Source organism: Gymnoscopelus braueri (assembly GCF_963280865.1).
Source record: "Gymnoscopelus braueri genome assembly, chromosome: 14".
NCBI classification, from domain to species: Eukaryota; Metazoa; Chordata; class Actinopteri; order Myctophiformes; family Myctophidae; genus Gymnoscopelus; species Gymnoscopelus braueri.
This window is the reverse complement of record NC_137619.1, coordinates 10,706,883-10,728,184: the sequence shown is the minus strand read 5'-3', so window position 1 is coordinate 10,728,184 and position 21,302 is coordinate 10,706,883. Positions and strand designations below refer to the sequence as shown.

The following is a 21,302-nucleotide window of genomic DNA, read 5'->3' as shown; positions in this document are numbered from 1 at the left end:
TTATATACTGGAGATGTTTATTTAAATAGGCCTTACCGTCTCCTTGTACAGTATATATATATGTACAGTATATGTATATATATATATATATATATATACACACACACACACACACACACACACACACACACACACACACACACACACACACACACACGTGTGTGTATGTATGACTGACAGACACGCACACACACACACACACACACACACACACACACACACACACACACACACACACACACACACACACACACACACACACACACACACACACACACACACACACGTGTATGACTGACAGACACGCGCACACACACACACACACACACACACACACACACACACACACACACACACACACACACACACACACACACACACACACGTGTATGACTGACAGACACGCGCACACACACACACACACACACACACACACACACACACACATATAAATGCAGTGTGTGCCATTGAAATAATATAAAAGTGCTGCTGAGATGGTGTTGTGAGATGGATTGGAGAATGATGATGGTGGAGGAGGATGAAATGCAGGCCAAATGAAATTAGCAGGGTTTTTCCTCCACTCTCTCACACCGTAATGCCTCGGGTGGTAACAGCGGTAGCTGCCACCGGTGAGGGGAATTGGAGGGGCTGGGGGGATCTCTGACTGGCTTTCTACAGGATTAGGACCAGGATCATTGGTTTATCCTTGGCTATAGCTAATGTCTTAAACCAAGGCCGCTGAGTTTTTGTTTCCGTACCATTTGTGCCTGCTACTGTAGTATGAGTAGTTTTACCATCGTTATCATGCCGCGTATTGCTACGCTATCCACTGATATAAAATAAACTTTGTATGGCTAAGTAACATAATAATAGAACGTCACGTCGGTATACCTTGAACTGCTTTCAACCCATGGGCACTGCAACAATGAACTTATAGACACCATCCGGAGGGGCTGTATGGAGTTCATTATTTTAACCCATTAAGACCTTGAACGCATCTCTCTCTCTCTGTCACTTTGATTTGAGCTAAAAAAGCATTGTTTTACTCTTAGGCTATTCAAAAATAGCAGATCTACAAGCTCGTAGCGCGGCACCGAGTGCCGCGCTACGAGCTTGTAGATCTGCTATTTTTGAAAAATCATGAAAATGTGTGCACGTTTTTGAATATATATATATTTTTAAAGCGAACATTTGTTACTCAAATCTTTGTTTCTGGGGGTCCCTGGAACTAAATATTTTGAGATGGGGGGGGGGGGGGGGGTCCGTGGCTAAATACAAATTGTGTGGGTCCTTGACATGAAAAAGTTTGAGCACGACTGATACAGAAACATACGTCTTACAGAATACTGTTGGACATTTTGTAGAATCGGCTTCAGGTCTTAATGGGTTAAAACGGATTAACTGATTAATCTGTAGCTAAACAATATCGGACTCTGACACACAGGGTTCCCATATACCGAACAAAAAGTAGCATAGTTTCAAAGCTGGATTACCATACCAAAAAATAATAATTACAAAAACAACAACACAACTGTCTGGTACACCTCCCCAGAGTGACCAGCCAAACCCACCTTCCACCTCTCTCTCTCAGAGCCGCCTGTAGGCCTGGGCATGCTGTCCTGGCTGCCATAGTGTGGCACTGGACCTGGGCTGTTGTAGGGGCTGCTTGAACAATGGTATCTTTTTGGCGGGGTTGTTGGCCCGTAGTTGGGTTGCCCGTGGCAGTCACTGGGCTGGGGTATTGGCTCTATGCACAGCAGCCATATTGGAACGAAATTGGGCCTCTTCTTACTTCAATAAAATAGGGCTAAAGTGGTTAATGTATGTTTTATAATGTAATAATTTATATCTGCAAAGAAACTAGTAACTAAAGTTTTCAGATAATTGTAGTGGAGTAAAAGCACGATATTTGCCTCTGAGATGTAGTGGAGTAGAAGTAAAAGTATTGGAAATTGGAAATACTTAAGTAAAGTACAAATACCTCACAATTGTACTTAAGTACAGTACTTCAGTAAATGTACTTAGTTACTTAACACCACTGAGTATAAGTTGTAGTTGTGAACTTCACTGGGGCGATCCTTTCATCAACAACGAGAGTGTTTCCTGGGCATTTTAGCACTATTATCACTATTATCTATTGACACCCATTATCCAGAGTGACTTAAGGTCCAATATGTGAGTAAGTGGCATGAACCCTCAAACAACATGGTACATGCTGAGGTAAATAGAGTGCAAAGAAAACATGTAAAAGTAGGGCAACAGATAAGGGACATAATTAGTCCACATCTAGACAAGAAATAATTATATGGCAATTAGGCCTGCTTAAAATGACAAATGTGTGAATGAAGGTGCTAGTAATACACAGCGTATGGACTGCATTCATAGTATGAAAGCGTAGCATGTAGATTTAATTGTTTGACAGAGGGATCAATTATTTGATTCCTTTACTGTAACCACCAATTAAAAAGGTAAATGTTTCAACTTAACCACTTAAAACCCTGCTGTATACTTCATTGACTGGGGTCCCCCAGCTGTGTGTGTACTTGGTCTCCTCCTTATACCCCACTACAACAAAAATCTTCTCCAAAAAATAGCAGATAAACACGCTTAATGCATCAGAACGCAACACATTGTGAGCTTGTAGATCTGTTATTTTCACAGAATATTCATATTCTATGGCATGCCAAGAATAGGGTTGCCATGGTTCATGTGGTTCATTTGTGAGACATTTGTGATAGTGATACAAAGATTGTGTGGCGACAATGCTAGTCCAAAATGCTTGATTGTCATGTGATTCACGTAGACTTAAAGAGCTGGTGCCATGGTTTTGCACTTTTTCAGTTTTTCATGTGTCTATGAGGTTGATAGAACTCTTCATTAAGCCCCCTGGTGGTGTTTTTATGGTGATTTATGTCTTCTCTGACTATTTTGAGTTTCTACCTGGAGGCTGAAACCTTGAGGGTCAAACGTGCCAATAGAGAAACAGCGCTTTAGTGACATAGTAAGACAGGTGGGTGGTGCTAAGGTGGAGGAGGAGGTGCTAAGGTGAGAACTTGGTATACTTAATGAACTGGAGGCGTGTCCACATAAAAACATAATTTTTTGGAAAAAAATCTTCCTAGTATAACCATAATACCTGATGATTATGTTTTAGGGGGGGGGGGGGGGGGGGGGGGGGGGGGGGATCACTGAAAATCACGGCACCCCGTCTTTAAGATAAATTAGTTTCTGTTATAAACTGATTGAAACGTGGTGATAATATAAAAATCTGATTCTTTAAATATGATATGTTAACTTTTAAAAGTGCATCACAAAGGGGTCTGTTCTGCTGAAACTCTACATGCGCTGCCAGTGTTTGCTAACCAACTTCCGGGAAGTATTGAGAGGCTCTCCATGATCCGCCATTCCTGCCAAAAAAAAAAATCATTTGTAGTGAACGGAGTCGTCGCCAGACTCGCCACTCTCTCTCTCTTTACATCACTCTGGGCGTCGCGTTGACTAATTGATGCGCTAATTGATGCACACAGGACTCAGGAAGAGAGCCTTCATCATAACTGGGCGCTCCATCTGCTCTACGGACGTCCCTTGCACCATCTTATATCCATACGGTGATATCTATGTTATGGTTATTATCTAAGGCATGAAAGCCGGCATGATTGATGTTATGTTGAAGCACCGGAAATGAAGGAAACCCTGCTGTGGCTTGTTTCCCTCCTACTGAGGTGCATTGGCTGTGGAAAGACGTTAGAAAAGCGCCCTGGCGAGGAGCACAGCGGCAGAACCTGGCTATCGGCCCGCCGACAGTCTGGCTGTCGGCCCGGGCTACCAGGCCCCCAAACAGTCTGGGGACCAGGCAACGTCCTCCGAGGACGCCAGCAAAGCACCCCTGGCCAGGAGCAGTATAACAACACAGGCAGGGCTACGGAGTCCCAGCAGTCTGGCTATCAGCCCCGGCAGACTGGGGGGGATCAGCGCGCGTCCTCTGGACGGGCAGAAAAAGCCCGAATGGCCCAGGAGCAGCGAGACAGTCAGGGCTGCTATGTGAGACACGGCTGCCTGGCTATCGGCCCCGGCAATCTGGGGACCAGCGGCGTCCTCATGGGGACGCCAGCGAAGCAAGGAGAGGCAACAGAGCCCGGGCTACGAGTCCCAGTGGCCTGGCTATCAGACGCAGCAGTGTGGGACCAGCAGCGTCCTTGGGATGGCAGCGCGGTGTGCCCTGGCGAGGAGCATGGCAACATGAGGCCTGAATATGAGACACAGCAGTTTTGGGAACCGGCGGTGTCCTCCGGGGGAGTACGAATAGCACTAGCCCCCAATAGGCTCTATGCACAGCAGCCATATTGGAAAGAAGCTGGGCCTCTTCCTTACTTCCTTCACAGGTGTTGCCAATGATGAAGGCTCTGTTCCATTTAGTGTCGCACAGTGGTTCTCAAACCTTTTAATTTCAAGGACTCCTATAACTCTGAGAGTGTGCAAATGGAACCAAATGGACCCTTACGGGTCCATTTGGTTCCATTTGCACACTCTCAGAGTTACACACCCGTAAGGGGCCATTTATAACCCCCTCACGGAACCATGAGGGTCCCTGGACCACACTTTGAGACCCACTGGTGTAGCATGGTGTAACTATTTCATACCGAGGCTATTTGAAAATAGACGATCTACAAGCTCGGCTATTTTCTACAGATTGTCTACAGATCTACAAGCTCGGCTTGTAGATCTGCTATTTTCAAACATTTTAGTACTTTTACTTTTGGTACTTTAAGTACGTTTTGATACCAATACTGTTTACTCAAGTCAATACTTTTACTGTCAATACTTTTACTCAAGTAAATTTTTAATTCCGGACTTTTACTTACTAACAGACTAGGCCTGACCTCTTATAGTAGAATAGTCGACTAATTAGTTGAGGGGTGTCTGAGTCGACTGCCAATCTCTTAGTTGAATTATTAAAAAAAAAAAACGACTGAGAGATTGGCCTAGTTTTTTTATATTAATTAACTAGTAGTTTGCCAAAAATAGGATATACATCATGATTTATTGGGAGAAACCAATAGCATTATGTTAAATCAGACACTAAGCACCCCTACAGCCAAATGGAATGTTCCTCTATTGCATAACATATTTTTTGCATGATTTGACTGAGAGATTTGAAGTCGAATCAGACTGATTCGACTGCCAATCTCAGTCTCTTTTTTTTGCTGGGTGTGTCCTTAGTCGACTGCCAGTCGACTATTGGCAATTAGTCATCAATCAGATTCGACTATACAAATCCTTAGTCGGGGACAGGCCTATAACAGACTCTTCCACATTTGCAGTATTGATATACTTTTACTTAAGTAAAACATTTGAGTACTTTTTCCACCACTGGTGGCCTTGACAATGCCCTTGTTCACTGTGTTAACATCAAAATAGTGACCTTGATTTAAAAAAACAATCTGGATCAGGTGGATGTAATGGCAGCCTGTAGACTGTATGGCCATGCCAGGCCGATGCTTTGCCAGTGATAGTAATGTGCTGCTGATGCAGCACAGAATATGCAGCAAACTGGAAAGACATGGGAAGAACACAACATTAGTGCTGGTAGGGGAATGGGCAGTTAACAGAGTTTTTTTTTAAAAGAATAACCTGGAACAAATTATTGCACTTACATCAGGGACTTTGTTCAATATAGCCAAAAAGCACAAAATAGAGGCATGCCTGGGATTTTATTCGTGGCTACCTCTCATTTGTTAATTCACACTTGGAATGTGTGACCATGCTTTTAACCCATTAAGACCTGGAACGGTGTCATTTTTAGATTTGAGCTAAAAAGCATTATTTTACACTTTGGGCTATTCAAAAATAGCAGATATACAAGCTCATAGCGCGGCACCGAGTGCCGCGCTATGAGCTTGTAGATCTGCTATTTTTGAAAAATCGTGAAAATGTGTGCAAATCTTTGAATATATATATTTTTAAAGCGAACATTTTTTACTCAAATCTTTGCTTCTGGGGGGTCCCTGGAACAACATATTTTGATGGGGGTCTGCGGCCAAATACATATAATTGTGGGGGTCCTTGACATGAAAAAGATTGAACATCACTGATACAGAAACATACGTTTTTCAGAATACTGTTGAGATTTAGGAGACATGTAGAATCGGCTTCAGGTCTCAATGGGTTAAATAATCGATGCAGCCCTGTCATTGACAATTCAAGTCAGGCCAGGGATTTCACAGGCGACTCATGAGGGCTGTGATCGCCGTGCCCCCTCAGCTTGGCCTTTTATGCCCCCTCCAAAAAAAAAAACGATATGCCCTGCGGCCACGGTGGCCTTGAGTGCCCCGCCTACACACTCCACAAGCTGCTTTCATAGTTTCCTCCTCCTCTGCCTCTTTCCCGTCAAGTGAAGTGCTGCCAAGATATACCAGTGGTGTACCAGTTCATACAGTGGTTACCTGCTGACCTATACGCCCCAGTCTCTGAAAGGTACCTACCAGGACTCACCTAACCCTAGGTTGTGAAAGGTTGGGGGTGTGGCTATGCCTTGGAGGTGTGTCTTGCGCTGTAATACAGTAGGTGGACAGTAGGTGGCATAAGAGAGCTAAAATGTTTGCAGAGGAAAGAAATTACTCTAGATTACATTACATTAAGGTATATGTCTATTTATGAATTGATTAATTTAAGTAAATACATTGATTCATTAAAGTATATTACTCCTATACAGATACAAAGTATTGGCATCAAACTATGTGCTTAGTTCGTTTTCAAATAATTGTAGTGGAGTAAAATAACTTACTTTACACCACATCTAATTAGTATTATTAAAGATAGATTGTAACATCTACAAAGTACATCTTGTGCGCGCTGACAGACAGACAGACAGACAAACGTTGTATATATAGTAGGCTTATTGTTTTTATTATTCATCCCGTCTATTTATGAATTGATTAATTTAAGTAAATACATTGATTCATTCATCATTCATTGTGTGTGTGTGTGTGTGTGTGTGTGTGTGTGTGTGTGTGTGTGTGTGTGTGTGTGTGTGTGTGTGTGTGTGTGTGTGTAAAATATATAAAACATATTTTGAAAGTAGCAGATCTACAAGCTCACATTGCCACCCCAAATGTACTTTCGGACAGACAGACGGATTATATATATTTTTTTTCTTGCATCACACATACTGTGTAGTATCTAGAGTAGTATCACAGTGTTGCCATGTCCGCTTATTATAAGCGAATTTGCGCTTATTTTTCTGTAAAGTTGCTTGTAAATATTGGTATCAGTGGGGTGTGGTTTTTTGGGCTTGTTTCTAAAGTGTAGTTGGTTATTTGGGCTTGCTTCACAATTGTTCAATTGTTTTAACCGGTGGTTCTCAAATATTTTTATGTCATGGACCCCCAAGTTAATATGTAAGCTAATTTATCCCTATAAGCCCCATCTGAATTTTTTTTGTGCCAGCTGGAGGCAGATTTGTGTTGTTAGAATGTTTAAAAAATCTTCCAAATCTTCCACATTTTATTACAAGATTTGTTTTTAAATATAGCAGATCTACAAGCTCACAAAGGTTTAATTAAAGTGCTTATAATGGCCTAAGTGCCAGTTGCTTCTTTTGGGCTTATTTTCATAGACCTGGTTGCTTATTTCTCTCACAAAATCTGGCAACACCGGAGTTTAACTTCTCGTCCAGACTTACAGCTGTCGGCCCGGCCACATTGTCTTGACACTGACAGAGAACTTGAACATCATTCTGATCTGTCTGAAAGCGAGTCCCACTATTGCACGATGGATCAGCTGAACGTAATGTGTAATGTTTACAAGGTTTAACCCCGCCAGCAAATAATAGACTAATAACCTGGAAAGGATATAACATTGCTCACGTTTACCAGGTAAAAAGATGATGTTGAAAATAAATCAGATGGTAACATTTATTAGGCTGTTGTGTGGCGTTCATGTGATCAATATACAGTAGCCTATAGGGCCATTGTCCTCTGCACTTGCTTACTGGCAGTGAGAATCTGACCAAGACATCATTTAACAGCTTAAACAGTGCCTCTGCTGTTGTTGACGATGTCTCGTAAAATCCAACAAAAAAGTTCCACATAAGTAGGCTATACTTAAAATAATCAGACAACTTGTCTTAAAATCAGTTAAAATTTAAATTAAAAAAACACGCCACACGGTGTAAGTGCACACACAGTAAGCACAGAAAGCTGGAAATTACTCAAGTAGGCCTACAGTACTTGAGTAAATTTACTTAGTTACTTTACACGGTGAAACCCCAAGCGTCCCTAACTTCTTTAATCAGAAGCTTAGCTTGAAGGTGCAATGAAAAAATGTTTTTGAGGGTGCAGTTAAAACTAAGAATAAAATAAGTGGTCAAATAAAATGTGCATTTGGCAATAATTGAATTGTTGATTGTTTACTTATTATATTTATATCCATAATAATTAATTAATTTATCCCTGTTCAGTAGCATTCGAGTTGACACGGTGAAACACTATACCACTTTACACACACAATCACATCTACTACGCACAAAAGATGCAAATGATCCCTACCCCCAAACTGTAACAATGACACATGACACTCCACGGTCTAAGCCAGGTGTGAATAGACTACTGTAACCTGCCTAGTGCCTTGGAGGAGAGAAAAGGAAGCTCTCATGTAGGCTAGAAACTAGTTTCCCTGCCCCCAAAAGCGGATCGGCTATTTTCCCATTTCACAAGTTTTCACAAGGTTACAAAAAAATAGCAGATCTGGGCTAGGGAGTGCTTGTGTTTACAGTACGTTGTAAGACCGCATGGCTCATTTGCGTACTCGGAGAGGGAGAGAGAGAGAGAGAGAGAGAGAGAGAGAGAGAGAGAGAGAGAGAGAGAGAGAGAGAGAGAGAGAGGCTGTGTGATCAACAAACACAACAGATCTTCAAGCTGCAATGCTCATGGGAGAGACACATTGTTATAGCTTGTAGATCTTGTTATGACCTGATGAGATCAGACATCCCCCTCCTCCACCCCACCCCCTCCCCCACCTCGCCCTCCTGCAGACCCCCCAGACACACTAACAACACGAGAGTGGCTTGTTTCCGAGGTTCCCGAAAGCAGATCTTCTGTTTTGATATGGGGGGGGGGGGGGGATTCGACCAACCCCATGGCGACGCATTGTGAGCTTGTAGATCGGCTATTTTCAAATGAATGAGAAAATAAATATATATATTCAAAATGTACCTTGAGTAACGGGACATTCTGAGAGAGAGAGAGAGAGAGAGAGAGAGAGAGAGAGAGAGAGAGAGAGATCACTACCAGGTGCTTTTCAAAGCTTCGCTGTGCTTTTCAAATGTATAAAATATATAAAACATCTTTTGAAAGTAGCAGATCTACAAGCTCACAATGCCTCCCCAAATGTAGCCTACTTTCTGTGTGTGTGTGTAGCGTGTGCTACAGTACCTCTGTTCCCACCACACGGCGGAACCACAACTTACTGCCGGACCCCCGGCAGTAACTCTAAGGACTTTCTAGGGGTCTCGGACCTCCTGTCGAAGACCCCTGCTTTAAGTAATTCTCTCTCTCTCTCTCTCTCTCTCTCTCTCTCTCTCTCTCTCTCTCTCTCTCTCTCTCTCTCTCTCTCTCTCTCTCGTTGTTGTGCCGTGCGCTCAGCTAGGTTTCAATTGTGTATATACTTCGTTTGGCGGGCGGTATTGCGCACCAAAAATGGGTCGCGCACGACTGACACAAAGAGATCCACATAAGTGCGTAGCGCCTCCCCGAACAAGACTTCATTCAGATTTCTCCGTAATTCACACAAGTATGTTTATAAATACCAAAAATTAGGATATATACTACACAGCATGTGTGATGCGAGAAAAAATAATAATATATATTATATATATTACAGACAGACAGACAGTCTGTCCGTCTGTCTGTCTGTCTGTCTGTCTGTCGGCAATGTGAGCTTGTAGATCTGCTACTTTCAAAACATGTTTTATACACACACACACACACACACACACACACACACACAGACGGATGCAATGCGCAGTGTTGGAAAATTTGAGTTAGGCTAGTTACTTTGCAGATTTAGATTATTATTACAAAACATACATTAACCACTTCAGTCTTATATAAACTTTGTCTATTTTAAAAATAGCAGAACTAAGCTACATGTTGTAAGCTTGTAGATCTGCTATTTTCAATTTTAACATAACATGTGAAACTGGACTTTCTTTATAACCAGTACTTTAACTTTTTTAATTTTGATACCAAGCGCCACCTTGTGGCTGAATGGCCACACTAAACGTTCTAATCCTTGCAAAAGGAGGAGCTAAGATTCTGTGGGCGTCAACTTTTAAAGGTACGTTTAGGTACCTCTGAGGTCCAATAGGCGGCAATAGTCGGCCGTTTGAAGATCGCGCATGAACGAACAGATAACCACTGTACCAGTGGGCAGTGGCAGAATAATTTGCAGCATGGCATAACCAGAAACGTTCATTAATATGGCCCCAAGGAACCCCCAAAAAAATAGCACTGCCACCCCCCGCCCCTGACTCCCCTTCTCTAAACCAGTCCCAGTGTCTCTTAACCCATTAAGACCGGGAACGCATCTGTGTGTCATATTAAGATTTCTTTTGCTATATAAAAATAGCAGATATACAAGCTCGTAGCGCGGCACCGAGTGCCGCGCTACGAGCTTGTAGATCTGTTATTTTTGAAAAAAAAAGATTTTTTTTTGCAAATCTTTCAATATATTATTTTTTTTAAGCGTTAGGATTTAGGAAAAAAAAATTTTTTACCTTATATCGACGATCTTCGGAGAGACGCGGAAGCCACGATGTGCACGCGGATGTAAACAAAGGGTGTCTGGGGGGTGGGGGAGGGTCTTGTCTATCCACCGGAACAAGAATTTGTTTTCCACGATAAGCCATTTTGTTGCTATCGGCCATTGAATAAGGCTCGTTTTCACCAACAACAAAACAATATCTGAGCTACTGTAGATGAGTCTTTCTACAACTCCTAACATAGCAGTGGACGGAAGTGACGTTTTTTATTTGTGATGACGTCACATCCGTCCATTCCTTCTCTCAGAGTCGAGGGATCATTCCTGAGTTGTGTTAGAGCGCCCTCTTGTGGGAATTTTCCAAAAATAAACGGTTGGATTTGAAATGACGGAGATCTCCGTCAACGGCAGGGCATGTGTTAATTAGTCCAGTGCTGACCATGTATTCAGGCAGGCGTGTATTAGGCACCTCGGCTACGCATCGGTGCCTAATCACCCTGTCGGGATTTATTTATCGATAATGACCGGCTGCCCGTCAATTATCCCGTGCTTAAAAGGCTTATAAGGCTTATTAGCCAGGGATGAAAAAGGATAGACAGTTGGTGGATCGAGATACTGAGTGGAAAATAGTTCTCAATTTTGTTGTTCACAACAACCAATGATGACCGATGACCGAGTTACAATGATGAGACAATATACAATGTAGGCATTTAACGGATGTTCTTATATCCATTGTGGCTTACTGTACAAGTGCGAGATAAGAGTAAATGGCATGAACTCTAGTCAACAAACGAGTTGAACCTGAGTTATACTTGGTTGCTTATTGTGTCTTACCTGGGAAATAGCCGATCTACAAGCTCACAACACGTGGGCAATGCATACAGTAGCTGTGGCTCAGGAGGTAGAGCGGCCGCTTGGGAAACAAAAGGTTCCCGGGTCGATTGCTGGCTTAGTGGGTTAGTGTTGGAAGTGTCCTTGAGCAAGACACTGAATACCCTTACTGCTCCCGATGGTGCAGGTTGGGGGTTTCCTCCGCCATCAGTGTGTGTGTGAATGTATGTTTGAATGGGTGAATGCAATTTGCACATTTTAAAGGCGCTATATAAATCCACCATTTATGATTTTATAGATATGCTATTTTCGGTGCGTGACATCGGTGTATAAGTAACTGTGTATTTATATTCAGGCTTAAATAATAGTCACATAAGTAGAAAAGTAGAAAGATGCTGGGTAAGAGGTCAAATACGATGGGTGTTTTTACATTTTGGGTGAACTACCCCTTATCCCATTAAAACCGAGAAAGCATCTGTGTCATTTTAGCCACCGTAACCATTATTTTATACTTTGGCTATTTAAAAATAGCAGATATACAAGCTCATTTGTGCAAATCTTTGAATATATGTATTTTTAAAGCGGCCATTTTTAACTCAAATCTTTGCTTCTGGGGGTCCCTGGAACAAAATATTTTTGAGATCCAAATACATCCAAATACATATCATTTTGGGGGTCCTTGACATGAAAAGGTTTTGAGCACCACTGATTCTAGCAACATACGTTTTTCAGAAAACTGTTAGGATTTAGAAGACATTTGTAGAATTGGCCTCAGGTCTTAATGGGTTAAAGAGATCAGGAAGTCAGCTGTAGAAAACGTACTGTGCAAAAACATTTTTATTATTATTAGTTTTTGTCAGATTTGTTATTTAGATGTGACAGTCAAGCGACAGGAAACCAAGGGGCCAAGAGAGGACATGCAAAACACAGGTCTCACAGCCAGAACTGAACCGAGACGTTGCAATTATGTGGTCGACACACTATCCGGACAGCTACCGGGGCCCCCCTGGCTGTTGATGTACTGTTTATGGTTTACATCCCAGAATGACACCAACAGGATAATATAGATGGTTAAAAATAGTACAAAATGCTTACATACCCTATTGGAAATAACTGTGTATATGAAATGCGTTGCCCTCTATACTCTCTGCCCTGGTCAGTTCTTTTTTATGAATGAAAATACATGATGTATGAGGCTAATGTTGCCAGATTCTGTGAGAGAAACAAGCAACCAGGTCTAGGAAAACCAGCCCAAAAGAAGCGACTTTGGACCACATGAGCACTTTAACATATACATCAGCTATTTGAAAATAGCAGATCTAAAAGCTCACAACGCGTCGCGATGCGACGCGTTGTGAGCTTGTAGATCGACTATTTTCAAATAAAATCTTGCGGGGAATTTATAATAAGCAGATCTGGCAACCCTGATGTTGCAGCTTTTCCTGCATGCAATTAACTAAGGGTCTCGGATTGAAAATATTTGCCTATCAGGAATCTAGAGTACTCATCACCAGGCCCTGACATCATCTTCTTCTTTTTTTTTTCTTCATTTGAATGGTTATTACATAGCAGTTCATGTAACTCAATCAATAATTGCAACTTCATTACTCCTGTTGCTCTTATGCTTGACATATATGTCAAAGTGAATGATTGTGAGCGATTTCTTATGTAAATGAAAGCGACCTGCGGCGAGCTACTCTCCGTAGATCACTTCTCAAGGGCAAACGGTGAGCCGCAGTCTCTCACATGGATATTCCAGGCTGCCAGTCTTGCCATCCATAATATCTCTAGCGGTAGTATCTTAACTGCCAACATGGTTTAATATGAATATGTCTCCATGTGGGGCCAAACGTATACCTCCCACCTAGTCGTATACGCAGTATATCTCCATCCCCATGTATCCTCCTAGACTTGGATCTGTTTAACGTAGCACACGGTTGATGACGCCAATGACCTGAAAATGTATTCTGAATTTATGGAAATGCTAGGTCAAATCTACACGGATAGGGTATATATTAGGATGCATGTCAATGATGCATGCCAGTGGGGGGGATCAATAAACTACAGTATGACCTGTTATGAAAGCAGCCTAGACTAACATGTTATTACTTACTTTCTAGGAGAAAACAGAAAATCCATCTTGCTGGAATGAATAAATGCTATCAGCTGCCAAAGTATTGTTAAACAACGATGAAAATATGATCGAAGTAAAACAGCTGGGAAAGAATGGTAAATGCCGAAGTGGGTGCTTTGCTGCAAAAATAAAGGTTGCATTTTGTTGCATTATAAACTGTTGAATTACAAAAACGAACTAGAAAAAGTGCTCTTCGGAACACAGGTCTCCGCCAGGTCAGGTAGGTTATTGTCGGCCAGCAATGTTCGAAATTTGCCAATTAGGATGGAATATGAAAAATCGTACAGATCCGTCTTGATCACATGGCTATAGAGAGAATGTGTACCAATTTGCGTTATGTTTGCACCAATCTGGGAACCCATCGCCAACTGAAAATGAAAAACAGCGCCCTCTGCTGTTTGTTCTATGTCTGTTGGCTCTGGGAGGACGAAAACGTAGAGCCAGAGCGCAAGGAAACCGGTGTTTTGTGTATGCCTTCAGCGCATCACTTCCGGTTGGTGCGACTATGTTTTCATTCCCACTAACAATATTTCTACACGGAACACTAACACCACTTCTCCCAGAGAACATGGATCGTTTTGGTTATAAGCCCACTTGTTTCTATGATGAAAGAGTAAGTTAAAATGTGAATATCTTTCCGTGGTTTTGTCTGCTCCGCGGACGCTATTGTTAAATTAGTTTCGGTTTGTTTCGAGGGGGGAATGATCGACGGACACGTGAATCCCGCCCACTACATTTGATTGGGTAAAGCGCGGCCCGCTTCCTGATCTGAAGGCACGCCCATGCGCACATGTTATGACGAACCTCACCGACAGATTCCAACGCAGTGCAGAATCTGTTCTTGAGAGATTATGTTTGCACAAAATCTGTAGGAGTAATATAAAAAAAATTGTTAGCAAAAAACGGCCTTCTGATGGCGCTATAACAGGCCGATTTAAAACATTTCGGGCAGAGCTTCTGCTCTGGCATCCAGGCAGTGTGTGTGCACAGTTTTGCTGCGATCGGGCCAACGGTGCCGGAGATTAGCTGCTCACAGACGGACGGACACGCGGACGAACGGACAGGGTGCAAAACATTGTCTCGGGCCATGCCTTTGGCCTGGCGGAGACAATACTTTGTACAGCATACATACAGTGGTGGAAAGTAACTAAGTAAATTTACTTAAGTACTGTACTTAAGTACAATTTCGAATTATTTGTACTTTACTTGAGTATTTCCAATTTCCAATACTTTTACTTCTACTCCACTACATCTCAGAGGCAAATATTGTACTTTTACTCCACTACATTTACTTGAAAACTTTAGTTACTAGTTACTTTTCAGATATAAACTATGATATAATGAAACATAAATTAACCACTTTAGCCCTATTTTATACATAGGCTATTTGAAAATAGCAGATCTACAAGCTCACAACGCGTCGCATCGCGACGCGTTGTGAGCTTGTAGATCGGCTATTTTCAAATATTTAGTACTTTTACTTTTGGTACTTTAAGTACATTTTGATGCCAATACTTTTGTACTTTTACTCAAGTAAATTTAAAATTTTGGATTTTCACTTGTAACAGAGTATTTTTATATTGCAGTATTGGTACTTTTACTTAAGTAAAGAATTTGAGTACTTTTTCCACCACTGATAGTATCACACCAACTGCCAACTGCTTTTCTTTAGTTTTTTTTTAGCTATTTCTGCAGTGCAACGGGCACTATGAAAGGCGTTGTAGCGCGACAGTGTTTTCTGCAGCATGGCAAAAACTGTTGCTGTGAAACAACAGCTTTCTATTTCACAGAACAGCTTTTTAACCACTGAGCCACTGAGGCACGCATCGTTGTGGGATAAGCTATTTTCAAACAATTGCTGAACTTGTTGAAATTTGTTTTTATTTGATGCCCAAATTTGGGATGCCAGCTGGTTAAAGGGCTTAACAGTGCCGTTTCTGTTCTGTGTGTCTTTGCACAGGCCTGTTTGGTTCACATCAAAAGCTTGTAGATCAGCTTTTTCCACTGTTTTACCTTTTTTTTAAAAATAAATGTCAGTAATTTCTTTGTGTATTTCAGTTACTTGACATATCTTCCCTGTGCAATTTTTTATTACGAAGCCTGAAAGGCAAACAAATGTATTTTTTTTATTCATATGTTCCAATGTTCAATGCCAAAAACACAATTCAATCCTTAATCACAATTATTAGCGTGACAATGAATCGTCAACTTAAATGTGTAATCGTGACAGCCCTATCTTTTTAACAGCTGATTTAAACCATCATCACCTGCTGTATGGTACATATCCGTTATTTGCATCTGTTGCTTTTTAACTGCTTCATCCAATGCTATTTTAACCACACACCTTTTGTATATCATCATAAATATATTTCACAGTGCCAAATGTTGATATCTGTTATCTGATACTGTATATCTGAGAGATGTTTTTCTGTTTTCTGTCCTTTCCCAATCTCTTTCCACCTCTATTGAAACTGCAATTGATGGATTGATTTTTTTTTTTGTGTGTTTTTTTACACCCGTATTTGTGGTGTAACAATTAAGTTGAGTTGAAAATATCATTATTTTTGCTTATCCAAGACAGCCGCGTCTGTCGACCAACAGCTTTTGAAACTACTTTTGTATCGATGTTACTTTTTCCGGTCATTATTTGTGATTGGCACGTACTGATCATTAAACATAATTTAGTCTGTGGTGAAATGATTTAGGCACATGACACAATACTACTTGCGTTTGTTCTTCGTTGTCAGCTACTCATAGCTTGTGTAATGCCCTCCTTATTTGATTTAAAATATGCAGGATTATCCTCTCTTTTACTCTATGGTCATTGAAGAACAATATTTGCACCTTTTATACAATATGTAGTATATGTACTGTATATGCATTTGCTGTGGCCCTTTTTGTGTGTATAGGTTGGCTCTGATCTCAACAGTTCTGGCCTTGGCTTGGCTAATGCAATAAATCACAAGGGCAATGACTGGCGCTTATTAAACATGATTAAATGAGCCAGTGGGCTGAGTCTGCATGTACCCAGCAAGTTCTTTGAATCAATACTAGCTTTGAGAAGCAGCTCTTGTGTGTCGAAACAAAGTCATACTGATCCTAACCCATTAAGACCTGGAACACATCTGTGTCAGTTTTAGATTTATTTGGCTTTTCAAAAATATCAGATATACAAGCTCATATAGCTATGAGCTTGTAGATCTGCTATTTTAGAAAAATCGTGAAAATGTTTGCCAATCTTTGAATATTTTTTTGGGCGGTGAAACCGCCCCTATATGTGAGGTTTGGATATTTGCACCCCCAATCCTGCGCTGTGATTGGCCACCAGTGTACCCCCCTAACCCTGCACCGTGATTGGCCAATCACAGTCTATTCAGGACTGTGATTGGCTAGTGAAACATGACACATGTGCATAGCCCTATAAATAGGACTATGCACTTAAAAAAAACACATTTATGTTTTTTTTTAAGTTAGGGTTGTACAATGGGTGGTCCACAATATTACTTTTCTTTAAGTGAACTTCCATCACTGTGATGACCACTGTGACCACACCGCCCACTTCACACTGGGTGTGATTTTTTTACTCAAATATTTGCTTCTGGGGGGTCCCTGGAACAACATATTATTTTGAGATGGGGGTCCGCGGCCAAATACATATCATTTTGTGGTCCTTGACATGAAAACCACTGATATTATAGCAACAACAATTCAATTCTTAGACTTTTTGTTAAGATTTAGAAGACAATTGTAGAATCCCCCCAGAAGCAAAGATTTGAGTAAAAAATTTGGGCTTTAAAAATATATATATTCAAAGATTTGCAAAAAAAATCCCATGATTAAAAAAAAAATAGCAGATCTACAAGCTCATAGCTCGGTCCCGCACTATGAGCTTGTAGATCTGCTATTTTTGGAATAGCCAAAGACATCTTAAAATGACACAGATGCGTTCCAGGTCTTAATGGGCTAATTGGCCGAGGGATGAAACCAACCAAAAAGGATTCCAATAACGGTATTTTCTTTCTCATGTATGTACTGTCTGCAGGCTTTGGTGGACCGTTTTGTGAAGTAGATCTCAATGAGTGCGAGTCCAGTCCATGCCAGCGTGGTGCGATCTGTGTGGATGGAGTGGACTCATATCAGTGCTTCTGCTCAGATGGTAAGCTACAGTACAGTGTACTTGTTATGGCTCTTTTCAACAATAAGAACTAAGCGAACTGTGCCCTGCCGTGTAACATATCTCACAGGTTATTTCTATACGCCGCGACTCGGTTTCAGAAACGGTTTCTCAAGAGGTGCTGTTGCTCAGGATTGGTCAAGATGAGGTGATAATCAGACACTAAACCGCCATGTTTAAGTACAACTACTGACTACGACTGCTAAATAAGAAAAAACAATGAACATCTTCTGTGGTATTACGGCCTTGTATGCTGATCTGCTATCTGAACTGTTTTTAACCTTTTTAGATAATTTGAGTGTTATTTATGTATTGTTTTTATTTGTGTGTATTATGGAGTATTATGGAGCACCCCCAACCTAAGTTTTTCACAGTGCATGTACTTGTACATCCTTGTGACAATAAATCTCTTGAATGTACTTATTTTATACTTTTCAAACCTGTTTGAAAATGAAGAAAATACAAGCTCTGCATGTTCAGCTAAATCTAATGGAAAAACTCGGAATAACTGATAATATGTTGTTTTTTTATGACGTCCCTCCCCCTTCAGAGGTGGTTCTGGTTATAATGGAAACATACATACAAATCTATCACAGAACTTCATGGGTTCCTGAAAATGTCTTTCAGGTTCTGAGTTACCCTTCATAGTCAGAAAGAGCCATTAATATTCCCAAACCTAATGGGTCCATTTAGGCGTTATTTACACTGGGCATGCAGCAAACATGTCCCCCTCTCTTTTTGAAATGTTCAATTCTGTCCCATCCTCTTTTCACCTCCTTTATAATCCGTGCCACCTTCCCCGCAAACTTGACTGCAGTGTTAATTTCGTCAACTAAAACTATGACAAAAAATATTCGTAGAACTACCTTTTTTCACTGACGAAAATGTAATAAAAACTAGACTAAAATAGTCTAGTTTCAGGGAGGGATTTTATGTTTGGTTGCGCTCGGGCGTTGCGCTCTGAAAATAACATAGTATTTTCAGCATGCAACCAAGTGTAAAATCTGCCATTACGACGCCATCAAGGCTTGCCAAAATACAATTTTTGGCGACAAAATCAACTGTAGATTTAGTCGACTAAAATCTTGATATTTAGTTGACTAAAACTAGACTAAAGCTGTAAAACATTTCAGATGACTAAAATATGAATACAACTAAATTGACGTCCCTAACAAAACAACCAGCTCCCATCCAATAATAATGTGTTAAGGATGGCCATGCACCACCGTTGAGACTGGCGTCCGATTATGCATGGTGCCTTCGGCTCAATTCCTCCACGGCATCTCCTCCTTCACCACGGCGCCTCTAGCTTGGCCAGAGGCATCAATGCTTATGCATGTGCGTGTTTGTAGGCTGGTTTCTTGATATATATATATAAGCCTCACATTTGATGTCTTAATAGTATCAAGTAATGATTGTGCTCATCCCTATGTGATGGGTAACTTAACCCATTGAGACCTGAAGCCGATTCTACATGTCTCCTAAATCTCAACAGTTTTCTGAAAAACCTATGTTTCTATATCAGTGGTGCTCAATCTTTTTCATGTCAAGGACCCCCAAAATGATATGTATTTGGCCGCGGACCCCCATCAAAATATTTTGTTCCAGGGACCCCCCAGAAGCAAAGATTTGAGTTAAAAATGTTCGCTTTAAAAGTATTTATATTCAAAGATTTGCACACATTTTCACGATTTTTCAAAAATAGCAGATCTACAAGCTCGTAGCGCGGCACTCGGTGCCGCGCTATGAGCTTGTATATCTGCTATTTTTGAATAGCCCAAAGTGTAAAATAACGCTTTTTAGCTCAAATCTAAAAATGACACAGTTCCAGGTCTTAATGGGTTAAACCATTTTCGACGAGGCAGCCTGGCATGCTCTGTTTTTATTTAATGCTCATATACATACAGTATTTGTGTGTTATAGGCCGTTTTTGCTATTTGACCTATCTGTGTCTTATTTGTGCTGGTAGACTGTAGAATACGGTACATGACTCTGCACAGTACTGTATACGTTGCTATGCTTTAGTTGGTTGTAATTGTATCGTAGTGTAATTTGTGTAGTGGTTTGATGTGGTCAATAACTGATATATCAGACGAGGTGACGTAAAGCAAGTTCGCCTGCATGCTGCAGTTATTACATGAACGTTTCCTTGCAACACGAGTCACAATCAGTCCTCTCTTTGAGGCATTTTCATGCTCCCCTGAGGATAGCCGCTACTGATTTTTGGTGACCCCATGGCCCTTCCTCTAGCACCACCAGGCCCAAACTTCCACTTGGCACACATTTTATTCCTAAACAAGATATCTCGAAAACTACCGGATGGATTGCCATGGAATTTGCTATGCAACTTCACGCTCCCCAGACGATGGTCCCTACTGATTTCGGCGACCCCAATGGCCTTTCCTCTAGCCGCTAGAGGAAAGACCATTGGGTCACCAAAATCAGTACGGGCCATCGCTAGAGTCTCTAGTGCCACCGGTTAGGCCAACAGTTTCACTTTCACACGAGGTGTCTCAAAATCGAATGGGTGGAATGCCATGAAACTCGCCGAGCCCATGCATGTTCCCCAGATGGCTCCTACTAATTTTGGTGACCCCATAGACTTTCTGCAAAAAAAATAATCTCAGGGGATTGCTGCAGTGGTGTAAAGTAATTAAGTACATTTACTCAAGTACTGTACTTAACACATCGGGTGCCAAACACGGTCTGAACCGTGTTTGCGCAGAGTAGCGGTCCGGTGCCGAACACGGTCCAGACCGTGAAATATGTCTTTTTGTTTTTTTCGTTTTTCTCCACACGGGCGGGGCTAGAGCAGCTCTGGGAGTACCCATTGTGATCTTGAGAAGGATAGGCCAGATAGATCACCGGAAAAACAAAAACATGGCTGCCATCCACTTCCTGTCTATTTCCTTCTTTAAAACACCTATATCTCCGAATCTGTTTCCGGTGGGGAAAACCGGTCATGCGCGATGCGCGATCCCCCCCCATTGTAACTCGCGAGTGAAATGTTATCGTTCCAGGTTGTAGCCAGGGTCATCGCGCAACATGAATGGATGTTTTTTTTTACATGGATTTGCTCCTCGTGGAGTCTAGAGCTTTAAACAGCAAAGCGCAGTCAATGGGGAGAATGCTGGCACCCAACGTAAGTTGTTATGAAAAAATGCTGGCACCCAATGTGTTAAGTACAATTTTGAGGTACTTTTACTTTTCTGGAGTATTTCCAATTGTCTATATTTTTACTTCTACTCCACTACATATCAGAGGCAAATATTGTACTTTTACTCCACTACAATTATTTGAAAACTTTAGTTACTAATTACTTTCCAGATATAAATTAAATTATTATTATTATAAAACATAGATTAACCACGTTAGCCCTATTTTATACCTAGACTATTTGAAAAT

The 21,302-nt window shown here is 41.3% G+C and overlaps 1 protein-coding gene across 1 annotated transcript in view; it reads left to right on the top strand.

The window, feature by feature from the left end:
* eys (eyes shut homolog) overlaps positions 1-21,302 on the top strand; it is a gene marked incomplete at both ends in the record, with an annotated part of 383,646 nt that overhangs the window by 28,367 nt on the left and 333,977 nt on the right. Inside the window, one exon of the mRNA XM_080449567.1 lies at positions 17,766-17,879. Within this exon, the coding sequence (XP_080305693.1) occupies positions 17,766-17,879 (114 nt within the window). The remainder of the gene's footprint in view (positions 1-17,765; positions 17,880-21,302) is intronic.